We start from the raw sequence: 18,846 nt of genomic DNA on the forward strand, positions 1-18,846 counted from the left end.
GAAGATGCTCCATGTGATCAGAGCGGCTGCTGGCAAAGCCCAGGAGGAAAGCAGAGGGTAGAAAGGACTCGGGATTTTGTCACAGTGACAGGTGCTCCCCACCTGGAGCCCCACTCCCCTTTTCTCCACTGTGTTTGCTTTCCTCTGGGAAGAGCTCACCTGGCACACGGGCATAACCCAAGGGAACAAAACCCATTGTTCTTAGGCTCCAGCACACCAGGGCAGTGTTTCCAGAGGAAAATCCCGGGAGTTGTCTCAAGCAAAGAGATAGAAAGACGTCACAGGTAGAGGTGGAGTTGACATCACAGGTAGAGGTGGAGTTGACATCACAGGTAGAGGTGGAGTTGACATCACAGGTAGAGGTGGGGTTGACATCACAGGTAGAGGTGGAGTTGCGGTCATGTCCTTGTGTGTCTTCATCCATTGCATTATGATAACTATAATCTGTAGTCTTCATCTTAGAGTGTGGGTTTTTATTTCAGCTGAGGTAGGATTGCTTGTGAGTCTCAGGCTAGCCTGAGCTACAGAGTAAGATCTGGCTCAAACAAACAAACTAACCAACCAAGAGAGCAAATTGTATACCTTAGTACCCTCTACCACATAGGTGTGTATAAGAGTGCCCTGATAATCACTTTTAAGGCAAGCCAAGTTAAGTTAATTTCTTGGTGTATTTGAACAATAACTAACTCTGTGTTACGGGTGGTTAAATTATTTTAGGGCTCTTGTTAGGTGAATAATTTGTTTAACGATTTGTTTAATTTTCTCTTGCTTTTCATAGTCTCATGGAAGGCCTCTTGAGCAGACAGCTTTTGGATACTGATTTGTCTCCATTTTTTGTTGATACCTTTGGTCCAGAAGTTATCCTTAATGCTTCAGATTGCAAGAGGTTCTCAGTTATCTCTGAGTGCAGGGTGTATCCTGGGTTTAATGCCCAGATGCCACATGGCAGCTCACAACACCCGTGACTCCAGTTCCAGGGGACCTGGCACCCTCTTCTGGCCTCTGTGAGCACTGCATACATGTAGTGCATAGACATGCAGGCAATACACGCAGACACATAAAGTTAACAACAACAGCAAAAAGTCAGTGGTCTCTTCTGGAAGTACATTCACCTCTCTCTCTCCGTCCCCCTCTTTCCCCCCATATATTTTGTTGTATTGTCCATAGTTTATGAATGGTTTCTGGATGGTGTCTCATCACTTCTGATCTCTTGATAGGCAGGGCTTGCTACAATGTAATGTTTTACATAAATATGAGAGTCTTGAGTGGTTAGGTGGTCCAAAGAGGAGCTCTTTGTACAAACTGGGATCACTAGAACCTGTTAGTGTAGGCCTATAGTCCTTCCAGCTACTTGGGAGGCGGAGGCAGGAAGATCATAAATTTAAGCCAGCCAAGGCTGCACAGCAAATGACTGGCCACCCTGGGCAATTTATCTAGACCATGTCACAAAGAAAGGAAGTCAGGCTGCTGTTGTACTTAAGTGTAGAGCATTTGTTAGCACATGCAAAGGTGCAGGCGTTTTATCCCCTGAGGCCCATTGCCCACTCTTTGACAGAGTCATGTTCGTCATTTTGAGTATACCTTCCTGATATCACCAGCTCTTCACTCTGGTTTGCCTCACCCCTGCTGTCAGCCCTCATCCCCACCCCCCTCACCATCCCTCCCCTACCTCCTCCACACTCTTCCACCCGTGCCTCATAATGCTCTGCAAATTCCTGATGAGGAAGTCTTTGGTTAAGCCTCAGAAATTCTGCCTTAAAGTCATCTTACCATGTTGGAGTTGTTTTTAAGGTCATAATTTAGTCACCTTTCCCCAAAGAGCCCTTCAGGGAGTAACAGGAGTCACAGCCACTGGGCTCACTCTTCCTAACTCAACTGTCAGGAAGAGGTAGAAAGAGCCATTTTCTGTCCATTTGCTAGACCAGAAGTTAGAGAAAAGCAAGTGTGTTACAGGTATGGATAGGAGTCCAGAGGGTGCCCATGACTTTCCAGATGCCTCAGAACAAAGAATAGGACCCAGAAACATATGGATAGAGGTAGAAATAGAAGATGTTATTAAGAATGAGAAAAAAATTCCCAAGAATGATGTGGGTCCAAGCGTGTCAGCCAGGAGCGGACGTGCCTATAGGTGTGGTTCACACCGCACCCGCCTTCTGCCCCTTTTGTGTATTCTCAAACGTGCTCTGTCCCTTACACATACTCTGGTGTGGGGGTATCTAGTCTGCTGTTAACTGGATGATTCGTATGTTAACCTTGATACATCTTTCTTCAGGTCTTTCTCATTGGCTTGAGGTTGCTCTTAAGTCTCCAATGAGGAATGTATTGTCCATTGTATCCACAGGCCTGGACCAATGAGGCCCCAGCCCCGTGCATCTTTCATGTGTCCTGCAAGACACCTGTTTTAAAGTTTCCATCCTGAAGTAGCACTCTTGCTCATTGCCATTTAGAAGTCACAGCTGGGCTGTGCATTTTTGATCATAAAACATTTCTCCCAGAGACTCCAGAAACTTCAGGTCTAGCCATCGTGTGTCCTCACAATGGCAGATACGACGGTGTAAGATGACATCATGCAAGATAGATAAAAATCTCTGGGACAGGATCCCTTTGAAGTTGGTGGGTGGAGAAAATGGTTGTCGACGCCCTTCCCTAATAGACACCGTGACACCGTCACAGCAACAATGTCTGTGTTTCATGCTGCTGTGGAGGTCCCATGCTTTGCTTAAAATAAACTGTGCTACAGTCCTGTCCTCCCGCCTCTGGGCTGTTTTATGGAGGAGATGATGCAACTTTCATTTGAGCGTGTCCAATGCGTACCAGACCCCGCTGTGTGTCCTCATGGGGAGCGCCTTTGAAGTCCTGAGGGAGGAAGCATTGTAAATTAAGTCCAGTTAGTACTTTATTTTCCTTTCCGTTTATTATTTCAAACAAGTAAATCAGGACAAAAGCCTCACCACCCTTAGGCAGTCTTGGCATCCTCCCAGATGGCTTCTCCTCCCCCTCATAGCCTGCCTCCTGTGTCCCCTTTCCAAGAACTTAGGGTTCTGCCCATTGAAGAGTGGGCTGGAAAAGGGGTGCAGGTATGCTACTAGTACTGCTATGGTGTCTGGAGGAACCCCACGAGAGCGGCTGTATCCATTACTCCAGCCTTAGTGTGCCATGGGCATCCCTTTATATATTTACATAAAGATGATAAAGACGGATGTTTAGACATTTGGAAACTATGGTGAGGGGCCAATGTGGATGAAGCCTTGAAGATGTGATATGACGTGTAGGGGGCACAATTTGTGGAGTAGAATGGAGAATAGGCATGAAGGGGCTTGAGGACAAGGCTAGTTGATGAAGGTGCTGTGTACGGATATGGGCTCTCTTTAGTGGGCAGTAGGGAAATGTTGGAAGTATGATGGACATCACAACAATTGTAGCCTAGTTTCAGTGAACTTTAGTACACGCTCCAGGCGAGGTATGTGTTTAGACCAGGGGACGCTCTGTCTTCAGAGTGTCCTCCATCTGGAAGGATGGCAGAGCTAGGCCTGTGGTTTCAACACAAGATGATGAAGTCAGAGCTGTAGTGTCATAGCGCCTGGGAAGGCAGTAAGGGGAGATTTGGCTTCCTATGTATTCTTGGGAGACTTCCTGGAGGAGAGACCATCTGAATTACTTCTTGGAAATGAGGTGTTAACCAGAAGAGGGACAGAGAAGGGTGCCCTGGGCGGGGTGATGCATTTTCACACAACCAAGAGAGTTCACATGCAACCAGCACATCCAGTTATGAGGTTTCCTGGTTTCAAAGCCCTTTGGCATCCCTGTGGCTTAGATGATGACCCTCTCTCCATGCTGGCCTTCATCCAGAAGCCCACTTAGCTGTTTCCTCTTTGACAGCGTCTCCATTCCGATCTGATTTCTGGGGACTTAGAAGCAGAGAGGCCTCTGCGTGGTGTGCACACATGCTGCCTCCTTCCCCCTTGTCTCCTGGATCACCCTGTACATCCCATTTCTCATGAAGGCCTACTGGCTGCTTCCTTCAAGAGTGCCCTGCCACCCCTCTCAAGGGTTCTGTCTTTCTCCCTGCTCAGCATGTGGCTTTCCAGTTGTCCCTTGTGGCTCCACATGCTGCAGAACACAGCTCCTAAAGGACCCCATTGCTCACGTCTTTGGTTCTTGTCTGCAGCTGGTGAGGGAATGGGCATCAGGTCCCCTATTAGTCACTTCTCTTGTTGCTGTGACAAAATACCATGTGGAGCTCATGGAAGGGTGCCTCTCACTTTTAGGGTGGCTTCCCCTGCCTCAGCTAATCTCATCTGAATAACCCCTCAAAGCAGTGGTCAGGGCTTGTCTCCTGGGTGATTCTGGATGCTGGGAAGTTGAAGATTAGCAGTGGCTATCACAGGCCCCTTTCATGAGTCAGGGGTCGGTCTTACTTCCTCACTGTAGGAAAGCCAGAGCCTCTCTGAGTTCCCCGCTTCCCTTCCTGACTCCCAGCTAACAGGTCCCTCCCCTGCCTTCCTCACTCCTCCTTCCCCGTCTGGTTTGGTATTCTGGCTCCTTCTCAAGCCATGGTGTATCTGATTTTCTGATCTCTCTACCCAGGAGAGATGGGTAGACTGCATCCATTTGCGGGATGGAGGGGCAGACCCTTAGGTGAGTGGGGTTTCTGATAGCACACAGCTGGTGAGTGGCTGAGCCAGGAATGAACCCGAATCTGCTCTCCAGTGGTCAGCTGCTGCTCAGGGGCATTTCAGTAAAGCACACGATGCTCTGCTTGCTGAGTAAATGTGGGATGGATAATTTTGTACGAAGGAGAGATGAATATTTGGTTCCCTGGCTCCCGTAACTTGGGGTTTCCAGTTTGGTTGGAAGGAAAACTTACTGGCTATGAAATGGGTGACTTTTATCTCCTAGGAAACAACCAAGCTGGCTGCTGGACCATGGCTTTCTGTTCTAGCCACTCATCAACTCTGGGAGACCCTGGTCACTGGTTGGGATCTTTAGTGAACGTAGGTTTCAGTGTTTGCAAAGAACGATATGGGAATTTTTAAAATTCTTTCCACCAAAAAGGAAAAAGTAAATTACCTTTTAGGCCAAGCCTAGTAATGTGCAATTGGTCCAGATGTTACAATTAAATGACTAGATGAGAAAAAATATTTTCCTAACAGGGCTGGGTCCAGCAGGGATGTGCCATCTTTCTTCAAATGTGTCACGTGCTCCTTTGCCTCATCATTATTTTTACCCCCAGGCTTCATCTCCTCCCTTTCGTTTACAGCCGTCCAAAATATCTCTTAGCTCATTCACCGAACATAACTTTTTACCAATAAAGAGGAAACTTTTCCCTGAATTTATGTTAGTGCTTAGACCTAGGATTTTTCCTGTGTGATTTCATCATTGAAAATTTCCCTTTTTATGGGACTGGTGAAATGCCTTCATGGATCTAGCCTAATGACCTGAGTTTGATCTCTGGAACCCGTGTGAAGGTGGAGGCAGAGAGCCAGCTCCAAAAGTTGTCTCTGATCTCCACACATGCAGTGTAGAACTCATACATGCACACTCTCTCTCACACACACACTCACATAATACACACACACACACACACACACACACACACACACACACACACACTTCCACACATACATACTCATTCTCTCTCTCTCTCTCTCTCTCTTTCTCTCTTTCTCTCTCTCTCTCTCTCTCTCACACACACACACACACACACACACACACACACACACACACTTCCACACATACATACTCATACTTTCTGTCTCTGTCTCTGTCTCTCTCACACACACACACACACACACTTATACACATACACTCACACACATTCACACATACACTCTCCCCTTTATGGTAATGAAAAGCTTCATTAAAATGATTCTCCATCTCTTGTGCCACCCATGTCATTGCTGTGTTTTGTTGTGTGTGTCACTAAAAGGAGTGTTCAGTGCGCCCAGATAACTTTTTCAACTCCTTCCCCCTGCAACCCCCCACCCCAGACTCAGGAGGACACCAGGTAGCTGAAGATGACCTTAAACACCTGATCTTGCCTATACCTTCTAAATGCTGGGCTCAGGCCTGCATCACGATGCCCAATCTGATCCAGCCAGGGGCTTTGGGTAACCAGTAAGCAAGCACTCTGCTGACTGAGCTGAGCCCCAGAACTCTCAATGCATTTGTTTCAACTTAGAAGAGATGGATGAAGAGAACTTAGAGCAGTGGTTCTCAGCCTGTGGGTCGCGACCCCTCTGGGGATCACCTGAGACCATTGGAAAGCACAGATATTTACGTTTCAGTTCATAACAGTAGCACAATTACAGTTGTAAAGCGGCCACAAAAATAAGCTTATGGTTGGGGGTCACCACAGCATAAGGAACTGTATTAAAGGGGTACAGCATTGGGGAGTTTGGGAACCACTGACTTACAGGAAGTCTGGGGACTACTCAATGTTTTTAATTTTTGGAAAACTGGATGGGGACAATGTTCAGTGTTGGAAATCTTTCTAATGATCATTTATTCAGAATGAATGACTAATACGTAAGGTATTTTATCTGGGTCTCTGTGAATGCTAAATAACACAGGCAACAGGAGATGCCATTGGTACTGAGGAACTCTGTCACCCTTGATGGAATCCAGGGTAAGCTGGATGGAGATGGCACCAGGGTCTGTGGAATGCCAACTTTCTGCCCTGCTCTGAGCCTTGTCTTGGCAAATCACCTGTGTCTGTTGATCTGTGTGCAAATGGAGGTCACATTTTATATAAACCGGTGATTGTGATATACTGCAAAGACCGGAGAGAGATCCCTAAACCAACACCATTAAATGGTGTTTCTTTACTAACTCGTGACTCCTTGTTTTGAAGAAATACACGGCAGCTTGTGTTGTATAAATATCTGTAGCCGCTTTTAATTTTTCAGATGTACAGGTGGTGTTGACTCCCCCAGACACTGAGCAGCAGTGAGTGCCGAATGTCTGCCCTGTCCCTGAAGGGCACTTGCTTGTCATTGTTTTGGAGAAATTCTGACTGAAGCAGGTCACTGTCAGTGCGCATGCTGTGTCCGTCCATGTATAGCTTGTCCAGAAGCGCGGCGGTTCCCAACCTCTTCAACGCTGCACCCCTTTGATACAGTTCCTCACTCTATGGTGACCCCAACCTGTAAAATTACTTTTGTTGCTACTATAAATTTGCTACTGTTAGGAATCGTAATGTAATATTGATATGCAGGATATCTGCTGCATGACCCCCAAAGGGGTCATGACCCACAGGTTGAGAACCACTACAGTAGAGGCTCTGTGTATATAAATGGGAAAGGAAAGGAAGCAGGAGACACCCATGTTTCACTTTGTTTAGTGCTGTTCTGTAACCATCGTACACTTTGGCATGTCACTGTATTGTCCCCCCCCCCCCCCCCCCCCGCCCGCCCGCCCCTTTGATTTTGACTGTCCTGATGAAGTGTGTTGTGTGTGTGTCTGTGTCTGTGTGTCTGTGTCTGTGTCTCAGTAGGAAGGTGTGAGGTATGGGGATCAGGGGCGGCAGATTGAAACCACACAACTCCAGCTGCTGGTAACTTTTCCTTGAGGGCCGTGGAAGACTCTGCACCTGCAGTTGGAGCAGCACAGACCTGTGACTCAGGTCGAAGTCATCTCTCTCCTTGCTGTTTCAGATCCAGCAGTGGGAGCAGAATCTGGAAAAATTCCACATGGACCTGTTCCGCATGCGTTGCTACTTGGCGAGCTTACAAGGTGGGGAGTTGCCGAACCCCAAGAGTCTCCTTGCTGCCACCAGCCGCCCATCCAAGCTGGCGCTTGGCAGACTGGGCATCTTGTCTGTTTCGTCTTTCCATGCTCTGGTAAGTTCCTGGGGCAAGGCTGGGTCAGTGGCTTTCAAAGAGGCTTGACTTTCCCCAGCTGGTTGCCAACGTCCAGCGACTGACAGGTAACTTGACAAGGTTCACAGAGGCTAGGTACTGGGACCAGCATGGGAGACTGTAGTTACAGTTCCTCAGATTTCTAGGAGTCTAGCTCTTAGTCGGAAGTTACTCATTATTATTATTATTATTATTATTATTATTAATTTTTTTTTATTTTATTTTATTTTTTATTTTATTTTTTTTGGTTTTTCGAGACAGGGTTTCTCTGTAGCTTTGGAGCCTGTCCTGGACTAGCTCTGTAGACCAGGCTGGTCTCGAACTCACAGAGATCCACCTGCCTCTGCCTCCCGAGTGCTGGGATTACAGGCGTGCGCCACCACCGCCCGGCGGAAGTTACTCCATATTCTTACCCACTGGTCTATCCCTTGTCATCCTCTTGGGACAGTGGGATCTCTGAGGAGAGTGGTCCTAGTAGATGAAGAAGACAAAGATGGATTAAATGTCCCTTCACCTGGGGCTGGGATGATAACTCAGTGAGTGAAGTGGCTTCTTTGCAAGTGTGAAGACTGAGTTTCTTCCCTAGAACCTCTACTTGGAGAGCTTCAGGCCAATAAGAACCTATCTCCAAAAAGCAGGACAAAAAGAAAAAAAAGATGGAAGGAGATGCCCAACAGTTTTAAAGCAAGAGGGAAGGAGTTCTGATTTGCGTCCCTGCAAACGCTTGGTGGCCATGGCTTCCCACCTGTAATTCCAGCCTCTGGAAGGAAGGATCCCTACAGCTGAGCAAATTGTCTAGCCAGACTAGTAATATCAGTGAACTCTGAATTTGATTGATATTCCCTGTCTCACAGAATAAGGTGGAAGAGGAATTGGGGAAGATTCCTGATGTCACCTTGAGGCCTCCTCACATGTGCTTGCACATACACATATGAACATGCATATACACAGGCACACACACACCACACACACACACACACATGAAAAGGAGAAAACTTAAAGGAACAAACAATGGATGGTACCTCAGGAGTGACACTAACAGTTGACCTTTGGTGTCCACACGCACCCGCGGACATATGAACACACATACAAACACAATACAGAAATACAGGTTGCTTGGCCTGTAGGCTGGGAGCCCCATGGGCAGGTAGAGCCTGAAATTGCTTCTGACTTCTGCATTGAACTGGCTCAGTTTGAGGGGCTCGGAGTGGTTTTGCTGACTCTGCTGCCCACTGTGGAGCCATCTAAATGTTGGAATTTGGCTTGTGCTGTCTAGATAAGAGGCATCTGTGCGGAGGCTGCGTTTCTGTGTATGAAAACGCAGCAGACTCAGTCACCAGCAGAAGGCACTTAGAGCAAGGCTGACATCTCTATGTGCAAAGACACTTTGACAGGCTTTAAGATGTTTTTCAACCGTGTTTTCCGTTAGGTGTGTTCTAGAGATGACTCTGCTCTCAGGAAAAGAACACTCTCCCTTTCCCAGAGAGGAAAAAGCAAGAAAGGCATATTTTCCTCCTTGAAAGGACTGGACACCCTGGCAAGAAAAGGGAAGGAGAAGAGGGCTTCCATAACTCAGGTGAGTTCTCAGCACGGGGACAACAAGAGGCTAGGTGGCATTCTTGACACCCCCATGTCCAGACTGCTGCAAGCCATAAGTGTTTGTCTTCTGGCAAAGGTGAAGTCAAGGGTGATTCTAGCTTCGTCAGGGACACGTGCCCATGTGAAACACACAAACCGCGTCAGCTGCTTTAGCGTCCCCCCAAAGGCAGGCCCGCCCACTCGCCTGCACAGTTCTTAGGAACACAAGGAAGGAGAATTATTAGAAAATTGGTCTGGGGACGTGGCCCAGTTGGGGGAGTGTTTGCTTAGCGTGCCTGAAGCTCCATGTTTGATTTTTCATCACTGCCCACCCAGGAACAGTTGCACACAGGCGTAACTCCAGCACTTGGTGAGTTGAGGGTAGGAGGGTAGGAGTTCAAAGGCATCTTCAGTGAGTTTGATGCCAGCTTGGGCTGGAAACCCTGTCTTTTTAAAAAAAAAAAAAAGGGCAGAAAATGAGGCTTGATTCAGTAGTAGAGAGTTTGCCTTGGCATGTGTGGACCCCTGCTAGAAGTAAAGGTATGTAGGTGGGAGGGGAAATAATTATTAGGAAAAACGGTCTACACTTTTTGTTGCCTTAATTTAGATGAAAACGAATGCAGAAAAGTAATGTTAATACAAGGAAATGCAGCTAGATTCTGTTGATGATTGTCCCAGATCCTATTGATTGTGCTAGATTCTATTGCTAGTCCTAGATTGTACTGATTGATAGTGCTAGATTCTATTGCTAGTCCTAGATTGTACTGATTGATAGTGCTAGATTCTATTGCTAGTCCTAGATTCCATTGATTGATAGTGCTAGATTCTATTGTTAGTCCTAGGTTGTATTGATTGATAGTACTAGATTCTATTGATAGTCCTAGATTGTATTGATTGATAGTGCTAGATTCTATTGTTAGTCCTAGGTTGTACTGATTGATAGTGCTAGATTCTGTTGCTAGTCCTAGATTGCATTGATTGATAGTGCTAGATTCTGTTGCTAGTCCTAGATTGCATTGATTGATAGTGCTAGATTCTGTTGCTAGTCCTAGATTGCATTGATTGATAGTGCTAGATTTTATTGCTAGTCCTAGGTTGTACTGATTGATAGTGCTAGATTCTATTGTTAGTCCTAGGTTGTACTGATTGATAGTGCTAGATTCTGTTGCTAGTCCTAGATATTACTGATAGTGCTAGATTCTATTGTTAATCCTAGATTGTGCTGATTGATAGTGCTAGATATTATTGATAGTGCTAGATTCCTGACTCCCTCAAGTCTTTCACCCTGACCAGGTCTTTTGTCAGCCCACACTACAGAGGGAAAACCTGGTGCTCTGGAAGGCGAAGTCATTTACCTTGTCTATCCACTAGTGCCATAGGGCAGAGTTGGAACTTGGACCTGTCCTAGTGTCCAAAGCCCTAAAACAATGGACAGTTGCTGCTGCACGTTTTCCAGCGGGGACTGTTTGCTCTTAGTATTATGTCAGAGAAGAACAATGCCAACTAAAACATGGCCCTACGTTCAGCAAACCATTTTGAGAGCATGTTGAATGTGCAAATCCAAAGTGTTTCCCCAAACCCATAATGCAGCATGTGTTAACTGATATTTCTCTCCTGGTTGGTAGGCTGTAGGATTATTTGTTCAAGTACTGTTGAAAGAAAAAGTCATAAGATGATCTTATCCTGTATTTTGACACGGCAAAGATTTGCAGTGATTTTCAGTGAGTTGCTGTTGTTCTGAAAATGATTGTTATTGTTATTTTAAAGATATGGCCACAGTTTATTGAAGTTTATTTCCTAATTTGTGTCTCTGTAACTGTGAACAATGCTTTTATGAATAACGTGACGAAAAACGTTAAAACAACTTCGATCTTTTAAAATCCTGAAATTGTGAAGGGTGGGATGAGAGGGAATGGATTGGTTGATGGAAAAACAGCAAAATACGTGTAAGTTCTTTTATGGCGCCACTGGTTTCTTAAATACTCACATACAGTAAGAATATCACCTCGTTAAGGACTGGTGAGATGGCCCACTAGGGAAAGGTGCTAGCCATCAAGCCTGGTGATGAGTTCAATTCCCCAGGAACCACATGATAGAAGAGAACTAACTTCACACATTGTCCTCTAACTTTTCTTCATTCCCTATGGCATGAGCCCACACACATACACAAATAAATATATGGAAAGCAAATTAAAGACTTACAATTCTACTTGTGTTTATATGTAGTTATAAGTAATTCTTTGCTGGTTATAGGTAGTGGTTAACTATGATCCCTTGGCTGATACTGGGCCCATGTTTTCTGAATGGAACCTTCATGATTATGTTCTGTATATAATGTCAAGGTCAATTTTGATGTTAATCAAGATAACCTTATGCAATTAAAGTGATAATGTGATAGATAACTGGGTAACTTGCTTATTTTTATAAGTAGCATTTAGTTAATTAAATGAGCCTCAGCATGTCTGCTAAGTGTTCTCAACAAAAGATTTCTTGATAAATAAAAGCATTTGGTTGGACATTTTTTGTTTTAAAAAAGATAAGAAGTTAATGCTTATATAGCTGAATAAGTTGATGTAGTAACTATTCCTAGTTGAATATTTTATTTGATGTTAGCATTCTACAAAATTGAGAAGTTAAAATTGACAAAAGTGAAAAGTGATTTCTAGGCTTTTTGGCTTCAAACAAATCTCTATTAACATATTGTCTTCCAATATTTATTCTTAGCACATAAAAATAGTTACAAGATTGATTTTTGTGGCTTTGCCAACTCCGTTCCACATCTTCTGAAATGCATAATTAGTTAAAAAAGCAATGTCAAGAAAATCCAAGATGACTTGAGTGCTGTGAGACATCAAAGAAAAGTAAATATGAAACTATGGGAGGAAAGAGCAGATTTCTCTGCAGAGGGAAAGTTTCCTATTTGAATATTACTACAGACTGTGAAATGAGGATCTCACAAAGTGTTATACAACTTCAGTCTTTAAACCGAAAATGCGTGGATGCCAAGGGAACATTGCAGAGCCATTTCATTAGTCTTTTTTCTACCTCCTGTTTGTCAGATGTTTGATTCGAGCAGCGGCCATGGATTTCCTGGAACTCAGCTACCTCAAAACTCCACTAACTCCAGTGAGGTAAACTTGCCTCGACCGGGCAGCCATCTTGGCAGCCATCTTGTTTTATGTTGACTAAGTAGGAAATGCTGGTGTAGAGTCTTCACATGGGTCAGCTAAAAGACAAGTTTAGAATTAAAATGGCCCCCACTAAGTAAGCTAAAAGGTGTCCCCTGATGTTAAGTATTTTTGGAGGCTTTTAAACTTACATCACCACCTTAAAAGGAGTTACTAAGAGTGGCTGGGCCTGAGTAGTGTCTTTGGTTTGTACTTGTCTGTCAGAAGTACCTGACCCTCTTTTGAATATTAGCAAATCCCAAGTTACACCTTCCTTCATGATAGTAAAGGCCTTCACATAGATGGTACATGCTTCTCTGAGCATCCTCAGTGGAGGTGAACAGTGCTCCTCTCTTATCTCCAGAGTTACTTCTGTTTCTGAGTGTGATCGATCAGGAGTGGGGTATATTGCTTGGGTATGCTGATGTTTGCCCAGTGTATTTTCCAAACTCACTTCCTTCTTTCAAAGCTGAAGTTCATATTCATCAATTTCCCTAACTTTTCCTCCATACGATTGTCTTATCTGCAGTTTTATTTCTAATGAACATCTGAGCTCATCAAAGTTAAAAGGCTGACAGTGGAGCTGCAGAGATGTCTCAGAGGTTAAGAATACTTACTGTTCTTTAAGAGGACCCAAGTTCATTTTCTAGTACCCAGATGGTGGCTAACAGCCACCTGCAACTCTAGTTCCAGGGGGATTTGATATTCTCTCAGGCTTCTATGGACACTAAGTACATTCATCATGCACAGATACACGTGCAGGCAAAACACCCATGTACATAAAATAATAAAATAATTTTTAAAACACTGATAATGGGGCTGGAGATCTGGTTCAGCACTTAAGAGAGTTTGCTGCTCCTACAGTGGACCTGAGTTCGATTCCCAACACCCTCATGTCAGCTCACAACTACCTCCAGGAGCCCTGATGCTCTCTTCTGGTCTCCACGAGCACCCACATACACATATACACTCTTTCACACAAACATAAATACAAAACAATTAAAATTAAAAAATCTCGATAATGATCAGCAGGGACAAACCTATTGTGTCTTTGCAAGAAACTATCCAACACATTGATGGGAATAATTTTGATGAATTAGAAATTTAGTTTGAAAAAAAATAAAACCTGAATTATAGTAGAATGTTAGAGCCTGTGACCGTTGCTTTGGGAGGAAATGAGGTCCTCTCTGGTGATGTAAAATATCCAGTATAGACAGCTCCATGTTTTGCCTCCTCATGAAGCTAGGTACAGTTTCCTTAGTATGTCACTGTTGCTGAAACTGCTCCTGGGTGGTGGCTGGGCCTCAGGTACCCTGCCTCCTGGAGGATGAGTGTGAATGGGTTGGAAAATCCTCTATCTGGAATCATGATTCCTCTCACCTGCAACCTCCCTGGACCTTGGCTGCCAAGAGTAGGCTATGGGGGTGAGGTGGCTTGGACTGGGACTCTCCTGCCTCGTAATCTCCCTTTGCTCAAGTTCACAAACTATGAGCAGGCAATGGAACTGCATCCAAACCTTCTTTTCTAAAGGATGCTATCAAAGTGACAGCTATTTCATAATGGGTACTATCCATTTCCTGCCCTGTGGTTTCAGTGTCCTTGCAGAGCTCATTCGAAATCCCCGTCAGACCATACTGTCACTGGGGATGACTTAATCATGTAGTGGATGTGTCACTGAGATTGCAGTTCTGTGGCCGACCTTGTCTTATCAAGCCACATTTGTGTGTGTGTGTGTGTGTGTGTGTGTGTGTGTGTGTGTGTGTGTGAGAGAGAGAGAGAGAGAGAGAGAGAGAGACAGAGAGAGACAGAGAGAGACAGACAGACACAGACACAGACAGACAGACAGAGACGCGTGCACAGACAGAGAATGAGTGTGCATGTGATTGTGTGTGAACTTTTCATAGGTCTGTGGTCTGTGTAGTGTTAAGTGTTCCTGTGTATTCTAAGCCCATAACTCATGCCAAGATTATGATACTTGCTTAATGTTTGTTAATTAATCATTTGTATCAGCTGTAATCCTTTAATGGTTGAGAACTCTGGGATCTGTGATTACAAAACCCAGTGTTTTAAGATTGTATCTCTTTAAACATTACATAACAATAGAAAGTTCTTATTTCACAAGTTTTAGAAGTGAGATCATCAAAGCATTATCAAGATTCATTGCAGACTTGAGAGGAAATTTTGGTAAAATAGTCATTGGTGGTGGTTTTGTGCTTATTTAAATTGGGTTCCAATTTGCAGTCAAGTCCCAAACTCCTAACAAAGGCATCTAGCCTGAGCCATCTCTCCAGCCCCATTTGTTCCACTTAAGGTTGAAGCCCTGCGTAGGGACCCAGGAGACACAGGTAGCTAGCTAGATTCAAATTGAACTGTAGCTTGAACTAAGAGAGCTTTTTTTTTTTTTTAATTATGTACACAGTGTTCTGCCTGCATGTATGCTTGCATGCCAGAAGAGGGCACCAGGTCTCATTACAGATGGTTGTGAGCCACTGTGTGGTTGCTGGGAATTGAACTCAGGACCTCTGGAAGTGCAGCCAGTGCTCTTAATCTCTGAGCCATCTCTCCAGCCCCAAGATACTTTTTTCTTTCAACACCTTTTTGGCTTAAAATCCAGCCTGTTTAAATAATTACAATTATTATTCAGTAGTTGTCTTGTGCTAATCACAGAGAATATTTGTAGCACACCAACCGTCTGCGTTTATACAGTAAGTACATTATATGCATTGGCATCACACAGAAAGGCCGTTGTGAGGGCGGAGCCGCAGTCCTTTTAAAATATCCCACCATAATTGGTACATCCTGTAAGGGTCTAGCAGTGAGTCACCCTAATTGGGAGTCTGTTAGCGCTGGAGGAAAGCCAGCCTTTTTTAAAGGACACCTTGGCTAGCCCCAAATGAGAGCTTTTCAGAGCCTTCTTGATGAGTAATGACGAGTCTCAGACAGTGTTTGCCAGGGAGATGTTTGTTATGGAGATGTGTCAACAAATCTCCCACTGAGTTAAGGGGGCAGCTGCCCCCAAAAGCCACAGCAGCCATGGCAGCCCCTGGTCTTGGCCTCTGCTCCTGGAAAACTGTCTGGGGGGTGCCCTGACTTTCTGTGGCGGTGAGTGAATGAAGCATTGTTACTGTTAGGTATTAGCTGCAGACGGCACGGCGGGGGCACCCTGATGGTAGTTTCTGGAATGGAAAATAAGAATGAAACAACCGACTGTTTACCACAGCACAGTCTGTTTAAAAAGAATAGTACTCTGGAAGCTTCCACAGCACACGCACATGTGCATCTATAGGACATATCTGCGTTGGTCTCTTTCCACACACACGGCTGGCCAGTCAGGTCTTGGTCCTTCCTTTCCAAGCACTGCTGTCTGGCCATCTGCCCAAGAAGGAAGTCAACAGAGCATCCTCCGTGATAGGGAGTTGTCAAGAAAAGCCAGAGCAGATCATTTCTTTTGTGCTGTCCCTTCATCTCACTTGCTAATAAATAGACTCTCCTTTTATCAGGGACTGGGGTGGTGTGGGCCCACTTGTGACAGACAGACACTGTGATTTTGCTACTCATGTCCCTTCAGGGATCCAGGCAGTAATTACAAGCCATTCGATCCAAAAGCAGCTGCTGCGAGAATGCACAGGGTTACCATTCTCTCTCTGTGTGACACACTGAGCATAAGTAATTTGACATGTGGCTTCAGGGCCATTAGATGATTATGATGATGATGATGATGATGATAATAATAATAATAATAATATCACTTCTGTAGAAAGTGCTCTCCCAGGAGAGCTAGCTCGATTTGCAAATGCTAAGGTAGCATGTTGTGGATGGGGTCTCAAGTTCACTGATGCTCCCAGTTTCTAGATGTCCAGCAGGAACTGGACTGTGAGGGGACAACATTACACTCCACTCCAGGTTCCTCTAGGTTTTGGAACAAGGAATAATTTTCATGTATTTATGGACAGTGGCTGCTCCTGAACTGTGGGGATTATGCGGGTATGGTGCTTGGGATACCATCAGAGCTGACTGTGGGAAGTTTGCAGAGCGTCTTATGCTATTCCTCATGGGGTGTCCTCATGAAGCTGGTGCTTGTGGTGGTGTGGGAGGTGTGGAGGCAGTAGGTTACCAGGCTGCCTAAGGTTAGCAAGACAGAAATCTGGTCCTGACTAGTTTTGCTTCTTTTCTTTGTGTTCTCCAGGGACTGAAAACTTTGAACAGGGCTTTGGAAATGATCTTTTGGCTGCAGGAGGCAGGTTAGAGCAGGAGAGAGTAAGCAGACTATGCTATCCTCTTGCCGCAGCTGGCCAACTATGGCGCTCTGTGTGAGTGCTTTAAAACACCTCTGGAAGGAATGTCCAGAAGTCTCGTTTGGTGTGTGTGTTCAGTTTCGGGGTTTTCTGTCTCTCTTTATGAAAAGGAGGTAGGAGATTGTTTTATCTGGCTCACTGAAACCGAAGCTTGTATGTTTTCAGCTTGAATGACACTGGCCCTTCCTGAGGAAATCAGCACAAGCTTTCTCTCCAAAAGGGCAAAGCTTAAAATAACTTAGAAGATCTGATTTCACCAAGTAGACCTTCTTTTTCCCTGGTTCTAATTCATCCATTCCACATTCTTTGATTCCATTGAAAAGCCAGGTTTCTCCTTTCCCATATTTAGTGTGTGTGTGTGTGTGTGTGTGTGTGTGTGTGTGTGTACATGTGTGTATACATTTGTGTGTGTGTGTACATGTGTATGTGGGGGGCATAGCAAGAAGCACATCGAATTTGTCATTGTGGGGGTCTCTTGAGAGGCTCTAGGTCACTGGCCTCGGCTTTGATAGGTATCTTCTGTGTGGGTATAGGACAAGGCTCCTCCATGCAGGTGCTAGTTCAAAGCTGTACTTAATTGAGCACAATGACATTTCTATTGTCCTTTCTCCCATCCCTCCATTTAGTTTAACACATTTCTTTTGTTCAAGACTTGCCTTCTTTTAAGAAGGTGGTAATTTGTCTCCCTGGAAGTTGGGACTATTAAGAACCTGACACTGGAAAGGTAAACATGAATGCCAGTGGAGAGCCTTGACCTTCCACATTCGTTGGACGTGAGTCTCTAGTGGCATCCATCTTTTCATTACCCAGGTACTAGGTGTGTTCTGGATGTGAGACAACCGTGTTAAGGGCTAGAAGAGTCTGTGAATGAGGAAACAAAGACCATCCTGTCATTCATCTTGCTACTCCAAGTGGGTGAACCCAAAGCTAACCCTCATATGAATGAGCTGAGTTTTGCTATGTCAAGAATGTTCTCCTGACTAGTGATTCCAACACTAGAGCCAGGGGGCACAGAAGGGCAGAGGAAAGCAATTTAAATGAGCAGAAATGTAGAGGCAGGGGAGTGCCTTGCTTTTTATGGAAAGGCCCTTTGAGACAGTTTGTTCAACTAAGGCACAGTTTTTGTAGTAGAATTAGGGAATGGATCTGGACCATGAAGTCATGTCCATTGTGGGGAGAAGTTAATTATCAGGCTTCCATATCCATTGTGTTGTAGTGGGGAGACCTGACTCATCCAGACTTTGGGAGTCAGAGCCCTTCTCTACTACAGGGTCCAAATGTGTAAGCTTAGGAAAGTTTTTTCTAGAACTTCTGCACCCATTTTTCTCACCTGGAACGTAGGGAGTCATGTGGGGGCCCACCTGAGAGGGCTGTTGTGAGTGAACCGGCAGGGTTTTATTTTTATGTGACAGAATCTCCCTGTGATGGACAGCCAGGGATGAGAAAGAGCAGGAAGCCATGGTGTGGCATGGATTTGAATTTCCCCAAGTCTCTGCCCACCCATCCATTCTGTTCTCTTCTTGAAGGACAGCAAGAAGTTGCTGTGTAGCGGCCTTCCTTTTCAGTTTCTTACTCCACAGTGACCTCTGCTGGGCTTTTGGTTTTATTTTTCAATGTGCATTATTTAAGAATGGAGCCTACACCATTAGGGCAGTCCCTGCAATTAACCAGGGGTAAGAAACCCTCCCAAGTGATGGAAGTGTCTGGGAGAATGAGCTAGAGAGAGAGCCCTTACCCATGTGACAGGCCCCCTCAGCAGAGAGTATCCCTGTGCCCACCTGGCATCCGAGGCTCAAGGCATCTGTTTCTGTCTCTTTTCTTTTCCCCTTGGCATGTGGGGGGACTTGGGTTCTGGCTGTGATCACCTTTATAGGAAAATGTGCTGATGTTGATAGATCTATGACAGATCCAGTTATACCAGGTCACAACTGAGCATCACATTTCCAA

At 45.0% G+C, this 18,846-nt stretch overlaps 1 protein-coding gene across 3 annotated transcripts in view; it reads left to right on the top strand.

The window, feature by feature from the left end:
• Tiam2 (TIAM Rac1 associated GEF 2) overlaps nucleotides 1-18,846 on the top strand; it is a 108,381-nt gene that overhangs the window by 15,469 nt on the left and 74,066 nt on the right. For 2 of the 3 annotated variants that reach the window (XM_036168642.1, XM_036168643.1), the window contains exons 6-8: nucleotides 7,656-7,841; nucleotides 9,289-9,435; nucleotides 12,497-12,568. In XM_036168642.1, the coding sequence (XP_036024535.1) occupies nucleotides 7,656-7,841; nucleotides 9,289-9,435; nucleotides 12,497-12,568 (405 nt within the window). The remainder of the gene's footprint in view (nucleotides 1-7,655; nucleotides 7,842-9,288; nucleotides 9,436-12,496; nucleotides 12,569-18,846) is intronic. The other variant, XM_036168644.1, reaches the window with a different exon arrangement.

The sequence above is a fragment of the Onychomys torridus genome, chromosome 19, assembly GCF_903995425.1.
Source record: "Onychomys torridus chromosome 19, mOncTor1.1, whole genome shotgun sequence".
Lineage (NCBI taxonomy): Eukaryota > Metazoa > Chordata > Mammalia > Rodentia > Cricetidae > Onychomys > Onychomys torridus.